The 17,057-nt window shown below is 47.0% G+C and overlaps 1 protein-coding gene across 1 annotated transcript in view; it reads left to right on the top strand.

Moving 5' to 3' along the window:
* The first annotated feature begins 7,059 nt into the window (after window positions 1-7,059).
* ALDH1A3 (aldehyde dehydrogenase 1 family member A3) overlaps window positions 7,060-17,057 on the top strand; it is a 31,570-nt gene continuing 21,572 nt past the window's right edge. The window contains exons 1-3 of the mRNA XM_072345364.1: window positions 7,060-7,186; window positions 10,449-10,553; window positions 15,347-15,487. Coding sequence (XP_072201465.1) covers window positions 7,088-7,186; window positions 10,449-10,553; window positions 15,347-15,487 — 345 coding nt within the window. The 5' untranslated portion in view covers window positions 7,060-7,087. The remainder of the gene's footprint in view (window positions 7,187-10,448; window positions 10,554-15,346; window positions 15,488-17,057) is intronic.

Below are 17,057 nucleotides of genomic sequence, written 5' to 3'. Positions count from 1 at the left end.
CTTTTTTTTTTTCCCTTTCCTTTCGCCGCATACTTTCGTGTTTTAAAATCCCTTCGCATTAAACGACTTCTCGAGTTCCCCGCACGTCTCACCGAAGGGAAGGAAGGAAAAACGGCAGACGGGAGATGTCAGCCGTGGGAACGGGACTGCGAGGCGGGGATTTGCGAAGGCTGCGGGCAAACCGTGCCCGCAATCTGCACCGGGAGCCTCACAGCCGCCGCACGGCTGCCAGCAAAGGAGATAAACGGGATGGGGGGGCACGCAGGGGTCGCTCCCCAAAAGCTAAAGGAGGGCAAAGCATCGCTTTAGAGCAGCTTTCCGCAATCCCGGCGGCGTCTCCCCAGCGCTGACGATGCTAAGAAGAAGCTGCGGGACCGGGGCCCATCGTCCTCCCACCCAGCATCCGTCCTTAACGCCCCGCGGCTGCTCGGCGGGGGGAGCTGAGGGTTTCCAGAGCGGAGATAGAGCTCGGGGAAAGCTTTTTGCTCCGGAAAATGCTCCCTGCGCCGGGGAACCGCTTGGTTGCAAGCCGTGCGGACGGTCCCGGCCGCTGCCCACCTCCTGCGAGTTCCCGTCACCCTCCCGGTTCTTCGCCCCATTAAAACATGAGGCGAAGCGGCTGAGCCGGGGCGCTGGGGGCAGCCGGCCGTGTGGGTGCGGGTCTCCGCAGGGCCGGGCTGCTCCTCCCCGGGCCCTCCCGCCCCCTCTCCCTCGTTAAGAAAGTGTTAGAAAGTTGCTGAAGTGCGAAATGAGCCTGCGAAATCTCGTTGTCCTCATTAAACTCCGACAAGGAGGGTGACAAGAAGCAACGGAGGGGAAACAATGCGGGTAGTGTTGGGGAGAGCCCCGCGCCGGGACAGCTTTTGTCCTTTCTAACAAAAGCTCTTGTTTGCATGTGTTAAAATCCATGAAAAAGCGGCAGCCCCAGGTGCAAACGCCAGCCCCGAACTGCCGCTCAACCTTCGGCGCTCCGCGGAGCTCCGCTGGGTGCGCTCCCCGGGACCCTAATGAGAGCCCTGGGCTGTCTCTTCATTAGCGGGCAGCAGGGCGAGCAGCAGACCTGGGTGGGTTCCTCTCGTTGTGCCCCCAGATTCTGCCCCAGCTTTGCCGTTGGTGGAAGCGGTGCCAGGAGACAATGCGACTCATTGTGCTCCTTTTTGCCACCTCGAAACACGGATGGGACCCCCACGGCCGGGTCGTGTGCGAGGAGCCGGTGTGCAAGACAAGTGTGCTGGTTTGGTTTGATTCGCTGTCTCCCACCAAGGTAGGTCGAGATGATGTGAAACCAATACACTGTTATAGATGTGCTCTAGGCAAGGAGAACATTTCCTAACCCACAGTTCAAGCAAAAATGAGGATTCAGCCCCAAAGGTGGCAAACAGAAGAGCTGTGCAAAGAACCACAGAAACCTTGCACAGGTCAGAGCCTAGGAAAACAACCTCGCTGTGCTGTTAGTGCTTTGCATGACTGGCACTGTGCTTCGTCCAAGAAAAAGTAATTCTAGGTCCTGTTGCAACAAGCCTGCACACATCACTTTATCCCCAGTGGGTCTGCCTGGGATCTGCCCCGCGGCTATTTTAAAATGTTTTGTTAATAACAATTCATTACAGCTGATAGGACTGGGAGAGTTGCCTTTTATTTTGCAATTAGACATAAAGGCTCTGATCTGGCAAAGGCTCTGCTCTGTGAGCATGTGAGGAGCTGTGCTGAAGTCATCTGGGACTGCTTAACATTAAGCCTGGGTGAGTTTGTAGGATCAAGGCCTGAGATGGTATCTTCTGTAAGGATATTTGTTTACCTGCTCTGCTCTGTATTTTCAAGATTCATTACTGTGCCCTGCAAAGCTATTTCTCTGAGAAGACCCGACGTGGCTAAGCCAGCCGGGTACGGCTTTAAAGTAGCATTAAGAAGCCAAGTGATTCTTCCTGTAAACAAAACTGTTTGCAGGCACTGGGTTTGGGAAGACATTGCAGCACTGGGTACGTCGCATTGCAAAGCATGCGGCTGTGTGAGCTGTGTGTACTGAGGCGTTAATGCAGGGCGGGTGGGCTTTGGGCCCAGAGCAGATGTGAGAATGAGTGAGAGCAAAGAGGCAGGGAGGAAGGAAGAGGAGAGCGCATTTCAGGCTCCTCAGTTCCTGACAAGGCAACCATGGCTTACCAAGCCTGGGCACCCACCCCGCGTGCCTCTTATCAAGAGAAAGTAGGAAGCAACACGATCTGGGAGAGAAAACAAACATATTTGGTTTTCCTTTTTTTCTTTTTTTTATTTAATTTTCTTTTCACCAACAATAGCTGTTTGTAGGCAAATAATGCTCAGGTCTGCATGGCTGGATCAATGCAGGGAGTGGTTCACGGTGCCAGACGCACTGAATGCTTCATAATGAACCAAGTCCTTGAACTGCTTCCCAGCGCAGACGCTATCTTAGTGGGTTATCGTGCACTTGCTTCTGTTCCTGCTCCCACTCTCCTCATTTTCCAGCATTGGCTCTGGCAGAGAGAAGGGATGGCAAAAGGAAATAGAAGTTGTTTTAATATAAGAGCTTCACAGTGCTCAGCTGTTTGTTATTTCCTTGCCACTGACTTTTCCAGTTTATTTTTGGAGGCAGGAAAACTAAAGAGAAGGCCAGTCCGTGTGTACAGTCAGTTTAATACCTTTGATACACGTGAAGAAAATTAACATGAGTATTTTGCTTCATGAAGTAATTGCAGTGCAAAGTATAGAAGGGCTGTCTTCCATCCTGAGCCCCTAAAGTCTTGTTTTGCACCATGAGGACACGTTTAGGATAACAAACAGGCTGCCAAGCCTACCCAAATAACATCTTGCAGTACTTTGTGTTGTTTATTTTCACCTTTACATGCAGATTTTGTGGATGTGGAGAGAAATGGAAGACCAGCCTCTTATTCAGAGGATGCCTTAACCTGAGGGGGCACAAGAAAGGTGATGGAAAAACTGGAGATTGGTGAGTTTATGGGGTAAGGCTGCTTTGTACTCTCAAACACACCCATTGCAAACAGCTCTTCTCTTATAGCATTTGGCACAGCTCAAGGAAGGCTGGATTAACTAGAAAAAAAGCAAAGAACTGTAAGACAGACCATTTCCAAAGGATCTTTGCGGCAGCCTGATCTTCTTTAAGAAACAGGGTCCTATTTCTAGTCTGCTGCCCTTTCAGAACTGCATGTGAATACTGAACAGAATTTGGCCTGGTATAAAATGGCAGAATTATTCATTAGCATTGTGTCATTTGCGATGTATTTCACAGCTGAGAGTTCAGTTATTACCATTCTTTCTTGTTTTATGTGGTATCTTTGCCTTCAATGAACTCATAGCAAAAAATACCCAAACCTGTAGAAGCCAAATCTTAAGCAGCAGAAGGTACCATTAGACAGCTAAGTAACTGGTTAGACACCTAAGGAAGCAATTAGGTATGTCTGTTAATGAGCAGCCCTTTTAGAAGGGTATCTGAGGGGCCATTTCTCCATCCTGTTGGTGACTTTAACCCAAAGTGATGAAATCTATGATTTTCAAGTCTGGAAAAATAAACTCAAACAGTAGAAAAGTACATCCAGAAAACAAAGTTACAGGAAGAATATGGTTGCAAAATCTGGCACTGAAAAATAAGCAAGTTCCCAGCTTAAACTCCCTGGTGAGCAATGCCCTGTGGGCTGTGTGTTATGCCTTATCTGGGTGTTAAGGTGGGAGATCTGCAGAGCCCCTGTGTTGTGCAATTGCAGCTGGAGCTGAGCTCACTGGAGCCAAGTTCTGAATGCTCTCATGCAAAGGTCTCAGCTGTAGGTGACCTACACTCAACATAATGAAGTCCTTCTTTGAATTCATCACCTCCTGCCTTGTTTTCTGGGGTCAGCATCCTCTCAGAATTAGTGGGAAAGAAAATGCTATGGTAAGCAACGTGGGAAATACATATGGAAGAAGTGGATCATTTTGTGCCCAAAGTGCAGTCTGAACAACGGGCAGTAAAAAGTCCCATTTCTGCACATTAAGGATAAAACACGAGGGGAGCTGCTTTTGCAAGAGCAGCAACCATTGCTGGTGCAAACTGAGGGGGGATGGCTGTAGGAAAAGAGCACTGATCACTCAATTACAACTCATCAGGGTATACACAAACAGGCAAGTTCTGGTCACTCCTGGCTGCTGGGTACTGAAGCGTACAGCCTGTAGCCCGTCAGAGTATACAGTTTCACACATGCATTCATGTTTGTGTGTGTGTTTCCTTCGGGGTGTATGTAAAGTAAGAAGAATAAGCTTTGGCTCTGTGCCACACTAACTGTGCAGCTATAGAACTTCTGCTCAGCTTGGAACATAGGAATAAATGCAAAGCATCCAGTAAATATCAACTGCTTGAATTATAAAGTAGCTCTCAATGGCTACATCTGTGCTGATGGGGCTCAGTGCAGACCATGGTCATGTCGATGGATATCAGCCCTACTGCCAAGCCTGTATTTATCTAGAGGATGACAAAGCTGCCCAGAACCATCATGATCTCAGGTGATACAGAGATCTTCATCAATCTTCTGGGTACGACCCCACTGCACTCCTGGTTTGGGACCTGGATATAGGACTGATATACAGGCATAGGGTGTGACTGGAGGAGCAGTTACCCACCCAAAATATTCCCTTTCTTATGTCTGGATAAGTTTAGGAATCCTAGCAAATTAACTTCTGCAGAAATGATGGCATGCAGCAGATAGGGACACCATCATAGCACAAACACATCTTAGGATGGCTCTCAGCACAGACTGAAACACAACAGTGTGGTCAAATCCAACTTGTGGTGGCAGATTTAGGAGCGTACATGTCTGACCCAAATGGGGAAAGGCAATCTTTGTGCTGGCTGGCAGATAACCGTCTCACAGACTCCTATCATAGGATAGCTTGGGTTGGAAGGGAGCTTGGTGTACTCAGAGTCTAGAAATGCTCTGTGAGATTCAGCCCTGAAGAAAAACACAGCAACGAGCAATGGGGTTATCGCAGTCAGTGCACACATCGTAGACATCTCTGAGAACACTGCTGCAACAGTAGAATGTAATAAGGTGACTCAGTAGTAACGTGACCTTTCATTAACAGACTCTTTCCCCCTGTTTCTGACACATTTATGAACTGTTACAAAGTTAGGTAAAACCCACTTTTTCACTGTTTCCACGTGAATGGTGGTGTGGTGCTCCTGGAGCATGGGAACAAATATAAAACGCCTCTCACTCGTTCTGACACAGACCCTGCTGTTGCTTTTAGGGCATCTCCCACTGAGCTCCCCACTCAGCAGGATGGAGGACTGAGTGTTTTCTCTGTGGTGGGTCTGATATAATCACTGGCCACAGAGGACACATCTGAGGCTGGTGGTGTTGGTTCGGTTTATGGTAGGACAGAGTTTCTCAATGAGGGCCCAGTGTCCACAAAACTCATTGGTGGAATATATTCTTACTCTACTTGTGATGTGACTAAGGGGCACACTGTGCACAGCTATGTATATTGGTCAAGGCTTATTATTTCACCTCATCCATATGCCATTGACTCACAATTCATTTACTTTGTACAGCCTTTTAAAGCAGTGCTATATCAGAAACCCCGTGTGCAGGACTTTTGCCTTAGCTGCATCTCACCGTGCACCTACTTTAACTCAAAGAAGTGATAAGTACCTAAAATAATGCTCCCAGCAAAAAATCTTCCTTGTGAGAGATTGAGACAAAGTCATTCTGTAGGAGAGAAACCAGTGGAATGACTCTTTTGACACTGCTTGCCCTGAAAGTTCTTATTCATTTGCCCTCATCCAGATATTTCAGTCTCTAATTACAGAAGCACTTTCCGCGTCTGCTGAGCGTTTCTGTGGGCAAAGTACAGGCAGATGGAAACACATTAATTCTATCTGTATTGTGCTACATCCATGGCAGAGTTTTGATGCTTCTCTTGTTTTGGTGGGAAAAGACGAGAGGTAATAATGGCTTTAGGACAAGGAGTAATGACTTCAAGTTGCACCAGGGGAGGTTTAGATTGGAAAACCTTCTTCTCAGAGTGGTAATGCATTGGAACAGGCCGCCCTGGGAGGTGGTGATGGGGGATAGCGATCCTTGGAGGTGTCCAAGAAGAGTGGCACTGAGGGATGTGGTCAGTGGGCACGGTGGGTTGGACTTGAGGATCTTAGTGGGCTTTCCCAGCCTCGGTGACTCAATGCAATAGCGATTGGGAAGTTAAAAAAGGGACAGAGTGGATGTAAACGTTTCTGCTGTCGTACTGCGTCTCCTCACCTGGAGCGGGAACCTCGGGAGCACCCCACAGGCTCCGGGAAGCAGGATCTGATTCACCAATGGTACTTTCCCTTCTGAATCAGCACTAACAGCCGTCATATCGCAGCCGATCTGCCTTTATTTCTGAGCGCTGGAACAGCAAAGTGCTGACTAGTGCTGGGGATTACGGATTCTGTGAAGCATTTTGTAAGATAAGCCCTGGCACCTCGCCACTCGTTATATGGAAAAATGTGCCGCATTATCTTCCATGTGTGTGTGGGTGTGAGGGTGCTCCCAGCGTCCCTGCCCCAGCCTGCGGAGCCCTACGCATACTTTATCCAGGGGGCTGTTAAGCAACGCGTAATGAACTCGTTCCGGCGCCGAGCCGAGATCTGTCACTTCAGACACGTTCCATATCCTTCAGGACTCCGTGACAGCGAGCATCCATCTCGGCGTCCCCACCGAGCTACGAGCGCTGCGCTGCAGGCCGCGCCCTCGGGCCCCTCAGATGGGCTCAGGCCAACTGGCCGCTCTCCCCGAGCCCTGAGGTGCCTCCATCCCTCCGAGAGGCCTCCACCGCCGCCCTGAGGGCCTCCGCCGCTCCGAGGAGCGCCAACCGCCGCCTTGAGGCAGCAGGCGCGGCCCGCGGGCGCCCCCCGACCCTTCGCCGGCCGCAGCGCCTCGGCGGGGCGGCGCCGCCCGTTACCTGAGGGCCGCTGCCGCGAGGAGGGCGGGGCCGGGGAGGGGCGTGGCTGCTCGGTAGCCAATAGGAGCGGGCGGCGGCGTTCTTAAGGCGGCGCTGCGAGCTGTCAGCGGTAGTAGGGCGGTGTGGGTTGGACGCGGTGGGGATGGCCGCGCTGAACGGTGCTGTGGAGAACGGGCAGCCTGACAAGAAGGGGCCGCCGCTGCCACGGCCTCTGAAGGGTTTGGAGGTGAAGTACACGAAGGTGAGCTGGGGAGGTGGGCTTCGCTGTGGTGTCACTTTGTGTCTGGGGGAAATGGGCTGCTGGTGAGATGTTTTCACTTTTCAAGTTGTTTTTTTGTTATATTCATTCAGTGTGAGCTTTATTTGTTGTTTTATCATCTCCTAGTGCCCTAGATAGTGGGATAATAGGGGTGTAAGGGTGGCTGAGTGAGCAGAGCAAGTCGGTCTCTGTGTCCTTTCTGGAGAGCTGCACTTGCTCCAACCTCTAAAGTCTAAAAACAAAGCAACAATATTATTATTTCTTAATGTAAAGAGCCTGTGGCACTGCTCTGGATGCCCACAGGCCCTTCCAGCCCTGGCACTTGGCCCGCTGAGGGCTGTGGCCCTGACGGCCATTTTGCCCCATCCCAGCTCACAGAACCCATGTGGTGAATCCCAAGGGCGGCACTTGGTGTCGTGTCTGTGCTCCACAAAGTCCCTTCTGGGCAGGGTGAGCCCAGGCAGGGCTAGGAGCAATGCTGTGTGAGATGCTGATAGCAGTGGTTGGCTCTGCCATCCCTGTGGGGATGCACTGAGCAGGGGATGCAGGAGGGCTACATCTGTAGGAGGACACGGAAGGGCTGTGAGGTGAGGCTGGGCCTGCTGGCAGCTCTGTGAGGCGAGCAGTATGGATGCCCATCTTGCTGCTTGCTCACCATCCCCATGGGGCTCCTTGTGGGCTCGCTGGCCAGCTCTGGGAGAAGCCAAACAACCCGCAGCTCTAAGTGTCCTTTCAAGCTCAGTTTGGGAGCTCTGTCCTTCAGAAGTGCTGTTGGCGTTGCAGGAGCGCTCAGTTCCACTCTGGCACTCCCTGTGCATGCAGCTCTGTGAGCCCCGAGTTGCTTTTTGTTCCCAACAGCCCGACCTGTGCTCTCACACAGCGGGGGAAATAGCCAGGCTCTTGGCTGTTATAATTCAGTTACATGGCTGGGCTAAAAGAGCTGGAGGGGCTGAGTGTATATTAACTACTGTTACATTTCTGCACTGAACATTTCAAGGTGAAAAACTACAAGCTCTAAACTCATTTTCTTGCAGTGAGGAGTAAGCAGTGATAGCATGTCCGGTGCAGTGTTGGTTTGAATTGTGCATCCGAAGTAGTGGAATAGATTAACCTAGCCTAGTGGTTATGTGAACTACTGATTTTTAACTTCTCTCTCTCTCTATTTGTATTTATTTGGAGATAAAATTGTCACTTAGCAGCAAATAGGATCTGCAGCTGCTGATCACAGAACAGCGTAATGCTGCGCTAACATCTCTTTCCTGTGTCCGGAATGGACACCGCATCAGGATTCGTCTTAAACATCCAAATGTTCTGTTTTGTGTTATTTTTATTGTTGTGAACACTTTTAAAGATTCCTTAGGGATCCAATCCTGCAGCCACGTTTGTTTTAAAGATCAAACTTCTATTCTCCAGGGTTTTACCAGAGACTCTCTGCGCCAAAAGTATCGAGGTTGTAACTTAATTTAACAGTGGGAAACAATGTTAATTAAAAGTGCGAATTTGATATTTGATCCAATGCCCCTGGTGCATCTGAGAAAATAACGAGCAGCAGTCAGTCTTCATAAAACAGAGGGGTTTTCTGCAGGCTCTGAGTTCCACCAGATGTGTGCAGCTGATGGCACATTTTCTTTGCAAAAAAAGAATATTATTTTTTGGTTCTACCAGTTACTGAGCTGAGGGAGAGGAAAGGAAGACTATCACCAACGATCTTCCTTGCGGAACAGCTTAATGCTTGTCCTGGGTGTGTGATGGAAGGGGTCTGTCCAGAATCTCATGTCCTGCATTTGCAATATGCAACGTGAACAGCTGATATGCTGTTTTGTTTCGTTTCAACTCCTGGCACCAAAGACTTGGGTTATGCTGTGTGGTTTCCAGAATGGTGTCAGCATATATGTTACATTCTAAAATATTGAATCCTGTCGCCGTTGTTTTACTAATTCTCATGGAAATGTTGCTTTCTGATCTCAATCTTCTCATGTAAAATTAATGCTCGGTGCAGAGGTGGGGGAATAACTCCCCTGTACTGAGTTTGTGAGCATATGTCTGACTTTGTAACTTTACACTTCTTGCTATCACCTCTCATGCTTATTGTGACTTTTTTTCAAGAGAAACAGAGGAAACCTGAAGTGGAAGAGTTCTCTATTACAAACATAACAGCCTATCATTTAAGTGCTGCATTTTAATTTCTAATACTAATTACCATTTCTAACATTGACTTCATGCAATAACTTCTTGGCGATGTTCTCTTCCTAAGCCTGTATGAAACAGGTGGGAGCAGAAGTGCCGTATCTGTGCCAGTTATGTCTCAAATACTTCCCTGCAGAAACAGTTGGGAGGAACTCCTTTCAGGAAAAAAAGCTGCCCGAGGAAAAAATATGACCCAGAGCAGTGGGAATTTCAAATGCAAGGGATGCAACATTAATCTCTTGGTGGTGCATAGAGAGTCATAAACAAGATTGCGAATGTGGAAGACTTCCAAGTAAAAGTACTAGCTTACAGCCACTAATAAAGATTACTTCATCTAATCTTGATTTTTAAAAGTATCTTTATTTATAAAACATAACACTGCCAAGTTAGATCGCAATGCGGATAAGATGCATGTTGAATCAATTAATTGTATATAGGTATTCATGTTCTGTTTACGGAGTGTAACAACACTCTAGCATTTAATGCGGTTTTAGTTACGCAATGCTGGGACTGTTTGTTCTTGCTCTGGAAATGCAGTATTTTGAAACACTTAAATCTTGTCACAGATGACTCCAAGTGACGTGGGAGGCGCTATCTATCCTGTGGCAAGGCATAGTGGAGTAGAACCAAGCTTGTTTCTATTTTCCTCTGTGGTGCTGAGGGCAGTTGTGGAAGTAGCCCAGGGCAGGATAAGAGTGACTAAGTAATATTGCACACAGATGTGTTGCCTGTAGCATGCAACAAGGGGCAACTTTTACCTGAACCCGATGTATGGGTTTCTCTTGCTGTTCCCATGGAAATTGATTTCTGGCATGGTGTCTCTCATTGCTGAATTATGGCATTACACTGGGTGCACAAACACTTTCTTGTCCATTTTCTGGCTCAGTCTGGATAACTGCTATCTGTCATAAACAGTCTCACTGGGACAGATTGAACGCACCATCAATGGAAACTGAAGAGCCTCGGGACTTTTGAAGAGTACTTGTATGATATTTGTTTCATCTGCATCAGTGTTGTCCATCTCCTACCTGTTCTGCTCATCTTGTTCTTTCCTCAGATATTTATAAACAATGAATGGCACGAGTCTACCAGTGGAAAGAAGTTCCCTACCTACAATCCTTCAACACTGGAGAAAATTTGCGATATTGAGGAAGGAGACAAGGTAAGTATTATTAGAAAGGCGATGCAAAAGAGTTGATGGGACTCACTTTTTATTCATAAAGCATACAGAGGAAAAGCTGGCTTTTAACAGTTTACAGCTAACCAGACTGGGAGCTGGGACACTACGTGTACTGCTTGAGGATTACATGGGTTGGGTGGGATCAGTCTTGTCTAGCTCAGCTGAGTCACTTTCCCTGATAGGAACTGCCTACCAAATACTGCAGGAATGAGATTCGGCATCATTCCAGCTTCACAGAGCTGGAAGCAGGCAGCCATGCTGAGGTAACAGCGATGACAACAAACGTGCATCCCTGACATTCACGTGCCATGTTTGGAGTGGTTTCCATGCAGTCTGTATGGCAGCCTGTTGGAGTCACTGGACTGAAATTCACTTTTAAAAAAAAATATGATCAACAAATAACCTGTTTGGGGAAAACTTAAGCTCAGTAATGCGACGCTGATCACTTTCTGCTAGAGATTCCTTACCGTTTCCTATTCCAACTGGTGTTATGGATTCAGGCTACCTGCACAAATGTGACGACTGTCATTTAAAATAAAACCAGCATCTCTGAAGAACTTCACTAGTCCCTGGCCTTGGTACACTGTATCTACAGTTGCTTAGGGCATGACAGCTTGGGTTTGGTAACAGTCTGAGGTAAGAAACAATCGGATGCAACTTGTTTCCAAAACAGCTCATCACATGTGGGCCATCTGGTCTGCTCTGTGGGAGAGAGCTGGCCTAAGACTTGCTTTTGACAGTATGTCATGGGAAGGTGATTCACAGCTTCCCTAATGTAGCAGGGCTTTGGCTAATCATCACTCTGGGCAGTAGTGATAGGCAGTGTGTGCTCTTCTCACTATCTAAGTTTGCCCATTGCTTGTGTGCCTTGGAGAACCTCTGTTAGTAAGAGCTGTGTTAGCTGGGAAAGTGCAGCGCGGCTCTGGGTGCTGTGCTGTACAGGTCAATAGAACCTGAGAGTTCTGGAGGTGCAAGTGGTGCACAAGGTAGCTGTTCTTTTTGGATGCCACTAAAGCAGTCCCTGAGGCCTACTGTCATGATGGATCTGTGAATCCATAGGACAGTTGTAGATGAAGACAGAGCTTAATGTATGTAATTCCTCTGCATTAACTGGGTAGTACATAGCTCTATTTAGTGGTATGTAAACAGTGGAGCTGAAGCAACTCTGACGCAACTATATTTTGGGAGGCAGAAACCATGACTCTACTACTCGCTGAGCTAAGTGTCTCTCAGGCAGTTACAGAGCATTACATGAGTATTTCAAGCATACTTCTTAATTGCTTGGTTAGAAAAGACTCTTAGGCAGAACTGAAAGGACAGTGTTGTGCCTTGCCTCCTTGAGACTTGCCCTTGCCTGAATTCAAGCATAGCTTTTCAGCTTTCAGGAGAGTTCCTGTTTGTGAATACTTGGTATAGGTGCCTGACTCCTGGGTGTGTAAAAATAATGGTGTGCAAGAGTGTATGCTAGATGCAGCTGAAAGCCTCATCTACCCCCTTACATCAGACATTTATTTCACCGTAATAATTCAGTTTGAGTAACTGAGAAGAGTCAGACCTGCTAGTGGGTTAGCTGAAAGACCAAACTGGAGTGGGACATGTTCTAAAACAGCTGTTAGGCTGCTAGTGATACGTAATGATGTCCCACCACTCTCTGGGCAGAGTACCCTGAGAATTCCCGTGGCCAGCTTGATCATCTCCATAGTAAATCTATGACCCCAATCTGCTGGGACAAAGCTCCCTGTTACTACAGAAAATGGTGAGTCATTTGGTGCTTTTCAGTGTTCTGTCTCCTTCAGCCACCATGGTCAGTTGTGCTGATGAGTACTGCAGTAGGGGTGGTAGGTTCTGGTTCTGGCCTCAGCTGTGCTGTGCCGGGGTTGGCTCTGCCTTCACAGCAGACAGGGAGCAGGACTCCACTTCACTAACCTTGCTCGGGAACCTGTCCCTCCTTGGCCATGCTGGGTATGTTTTGCTTGGGCTGTGTGTGAGGGGTGGGAATTTGGCAGCTGATGTTTCAGCGGTGACAAACAAGTCTGGTGCTGAAACTTGGCGCTGGTGTTAGAAGGCTAGGTGTAAAGGTTTTGTTTTGTTCTTTAGCCACAAAATTCAAGAGACAGTTTCTCTTGATGAGTAGTTGGGGAATAAAGGGAAGTCTCGGGTGAAAGAAGAAGCACTTAAAAAATAAAACCACTAACAATAAAGCAGCAAATGATTCTATTGTATACCTGGAGACTTTCTGCCTCCCAGTTTGTGGCTTAGCGTCTCAGTGTTCTCCACCTACAATCAAAAAGGGATAACTTTCTTCATGAGGTTTTTGACCATCAGAAATGGTGCAGCCCTGGAGTTTCTACCCTCCCTTGCCATATTACTGTATCGTGGAGGGGGGAAAAAAATACATTAGCTATTATTGTTTCTCTAGTCCTATTGGTAACACTTGAAAATAAGCTCTTCTCGTGGCTTTAATGTCCAGCAAGGACAGGGGAAAGGAACTCTGTTCTTAAAGGAGTACCCACTTGGCTGTCTGGCCCAGGTGCATGGCTGGGACTGAGCAGGATGGGTGTTGTGGAACATCTGTCATGGTCACTTCTGAGCATGCTCTTTGGCAGTGGATCTTTAGATGATTATAAGCATGTTTTGTTCACAGGCATCTTGCCCACCTTCAGACTATAAGACATAGGCTGAGGTAAGAGGCTGCAGAAATGTTATTCCACCCAGTAAGCTCACAATGCAACTGTTAAGTTGCTCTTTGTAGCTGATTGAAATCTTGGTTCTAAAGTTAGAGCAATAAGAAGCATAGACTGCAGGGGACTCACTTGCTGGAGAGTGACTCAGCTGTGAACATCTAATTGGCCATGCTTCTGCATGTGTTGGAAAAGTGCCTTTCTGAGCATGTGCACAGAGGGGATTCTCCTAAGAAGTTCAGGTAAGATAGTCAGCATTGACTGTGCTCCATCCCCATCCCTTTACTGACATACAAAGCTGTGTTACCTACACTGAGCTTGAAGCAGAGCAAGGCTTTTTCTGCAGATTGTTCTCCCTGTTCACCAAGGCACCAGGGTGATGGTTTGCCAGGTGCTGAGGCAATAGAGAGGAAGAAGGGACTTCACAGAAGTGGAGCAGTGGTGAGCAGAATTTGAAGTAGAGAAGGAAGGTGGAGGACGTGGCTTAGAACAAAGAAATCATGAGTTTGTTCAGGGCAAAATGGCATGCAGTTGTGTAACTGGGGCTTGTATCATAATGCAAACATCCAGGGTGGGTATGAAGGTTTGCTGGCATTTCCCAATCCTGCATTGCTTGACTTTGCAACTTCAATGTTCTCTTAGTAAAGCTTTTTATGTAATAATAAATCTGTATAGATCAAAACTGAGCAGCAGGTTGCATGGACCTCTTTGTGGTTTTGTATGCTGCAGGGTGTCCTTGGCACTTTGACAGTTAGAAGTCTGTCTTTGTCACGCATTGTGCCTACCTATTGCAACATGCCTGTAATGAGCACACCATTCAGACTCCCTTAATGTCTAGTCATAACAGGATGGATTAAGAGCAGCATTTCAGCCTTGCTGGAGGACTTCCTTGTTTTTGCTTGTCTCTCAGGCCTATAGAAACTGTGTGAGCTCACAAGGTCTCAGTTGGTGGTGCTACCCTTAAGGGTGTTTTGGGGGAGCTTTTGTTTGTAATAGTGGCTGCACTCTGAGTTGCTGTGCATGCTCTGCAAGTCCAAGAAAAGGGGCTGAGAATCAATGTCCTTTTAAAAGGGTGTAGTTTTCCTGGCAGTGCACGTCAGAGTACCTTAAAGCCGTGCAATCTTGTGAAGAAAGAGCCAAATTTAGTTTAAGGTGCTACTTCACTGGACAATGACTTGCTCTAAGTCAAGCATATCTCCCCATAATGCTTTTCTTGGTTGAGCAAAACAGGCTTTCTTGTGATGGGAGGAGAGCCAATCCTTGCTGGGTCTGTGCAAAATAGCCAAGTCTAGTGTGATCAGATCTGAATAGACAAGCCTTGAGGAGAGGAGTCAGGGCTGTACTGTGTCCAGAGCATCACATGGAACTTTGTTGGGGTTGACGGCATGAGAAGAGATGGAATTTGTTGCCTTCTTAAGTAGCAACTTCTGAAAACAGAGTTAGATTTGGTCCTGTGTGCAGTAAAGCATTTGGGAGAGCGGCACTAAGTCTGGGTAAGTGAAATGACTGTCAAAGCACTAGACAACAAAAACCCTCCCATCTGGTAAAAATAATCTTGAAGAGCAATCTGGGATCTAAGGGAGCCTGTTTGTTTGTTTGATGTTACTGGCATGTGTTCAAGTGGGATGTAGTGGTGGGATCCCAGCTATGATTATTCCCCTGGATAAAACCAATCTCTCTCATGGGAGACTTTCCTTCCCACCTTTGTGTAGACCAGACTGATTGATGGAGGACAATACTCTGTCAAGCTTAGGGAAGCTCCAGTGGGAACAGAATTGGGATCTCATTTTTCCATCCTTTCCCTGGTGTCACTTACATCCTGTATCAGCACGAATTTGATTCTGGATTATTTTATAAACAAACCAGTTGCATAAAATTACTCTTCAAAAACTCTGCTGGTACTTTGGCCTTTAAGTTGTTTGTCAGCCCAGACCAAACCCCAAATGGCTTTCAGGCTTGGTTATAAATCCAAGAGTAAAATGGAGGTGTTTTAGCCACCACAGCACCATATAGGAAGCAGCTTTCTGGGGCCTCTGCCTTTGTCCAACATCTTCCTTGTAACCTATCATTTTCTTATGTGTGATGCTGCTCTAGCCTGATGTGGATAATGCAGTGGAAGCAGCAAAGGCAGCATTCCAGAGGGGGTCTCAGTGGAGACAGATGGATGCCCTGAGCAGAGGACGGCTCCTACACAAGCTGGCTGATCTTCTAGAGCGAGACAGAGTCATCCTGGCAGTAAGTATGGTGGTTGGTGAGTGAAAATAAAAACAAATGAAAAAAACAGCAGTTGGCTGATAACTCAGCTTCATCTTTCCCATTTTGCTGCATCCATCTCATGTCACACTACTTCCAAGGGCTCTAAAGAGGAGGGAATCCTGCAGAAAGGTCCCATCTTCTAGCTCTTCTTCTTCCTGTGCTCATTGCCTTAGGTTGCCTGCTCCAGACTTCATGCTGTAGGGAATATCTGACAGCTTTTTCGTTGTCAGTTCATCATTTAAGTTCTTCAATGCTCTTGTATCTCCTAGCTTAGGTAATACCTGCATATTTAAAACAACAGCGAGAAAAAGCCTATAAACCACACAGGAAGGCAAAAAAAGCACAACTGACCAAACCTGCCTCAGTCCTTATTACAGAAATGCAAGGCCAATTTGCCTTCCCCCCCCAAAATTGCTTCCCCTATAATAGGGGGCTGGAAAGAGATTCTTGTTGGATGTCATCCAAAGTTTAAAATGTGTGCAAGTGGGATCTGGTAGTTTCTCCACTGAATGCACTGGCTCACAGGAAAATCTCTTTGTAGCTGTGAGGCTGTGTTAGCTTGGACTTCTGCACTGAAGAACTACTACTCATGATTTCCTATCCTGTCTTACATGAATCCTTTTGGTGTGAAGCGGGGAGTAGGACCTCAGCTAAGTTATTCTGCAGCTGATAAGAAGCTTTTATGTTGGACTTGTCCATTTATACAAATTGTTCCTACAGTCCTTAATATCTCTCAGCTTAGAGCTGCTATCTATACTTCACTAGCTCAACATTGCACCCTTGCTTTGCTCTTCTATTGCATTCATGTTGCCCAGTGTTGTTGTATACAAGAGTTCTTGAGCTGGTGTCCCACTGAGAGCAGCGAGTGTGGGGTGTATTCAGAAATCTGTACTTACATGACTATTTCAAGCTAGGTCTCTTCCCCCAATATGTTCTCTGTGAACCATGTGATAGCCTTCAACTTCTGTAGAACAGACTCAAAAACTCCAGGTTTGAAGGTAATTCTGGCCAACAATTCTGGCCAACAAATAAAAAGGGGGAGATACAAGTGTGTGTGAATATGCTCTGTTCATTTTCTGCCTTTTTTTGTTTCTTAATGCAAATACAAAGGAGCCTCCTTTTCCATAAACCAGGGCACTGATTTCAAGCTTTCTGCTGTCCTGATCTAGGCTGACTTTCTTGGCATTGCTACTCTCTCTGCAGAAAACCAGCCCTAGCTGCTTTGGTTGCACGTTAAGTAATCACTTACAAAAATCAGTTGTTTTAGCAGACATTCAGAGTGGATAACAATCCTAGTCATTCCAAGGGGATTGTCTGTTTGGACCCTTATGTCTGTGGAACATGACAGGGTATGACTTCATTTGTAAACAAAGATGTTTCAATCTATCAAGGGATATTGCTTCCTTTATGGATGTGCTGGCTTTTTTCACCAATCTCCCATTTAATGACCTGAGCAGAACAAAGTATTCACTCAGCTAATGTTCAGAACAGTGAGAAGGGTGCAGGCTGAGACTGGTCTTTGTTTAGAGCTGCTCAGTGTCAGTGCAGC

The sequence above is a fragment of the Excalfactoria chinensis genome, chromosome 10, assembly GCF_039878825.1.
Source record: "Excalfactoria chinensis isolate bCotChi1 chromosome 10, bCotChi1.hap2, whole genome shotgun sequence".
NCBI classification, from domain to species: domain Eukaryota; kingdom Metazoa; phylum Chordata; class Aves; order Galliformes; family Phasianidae; genus Excalfactoria; species Excalfactoria chinensis.
The sequence above is the reverse complement of the archived record's forward strand: the minus strand, read 5'-3'. Positions and strand labels throughout refer to the sequence as shown.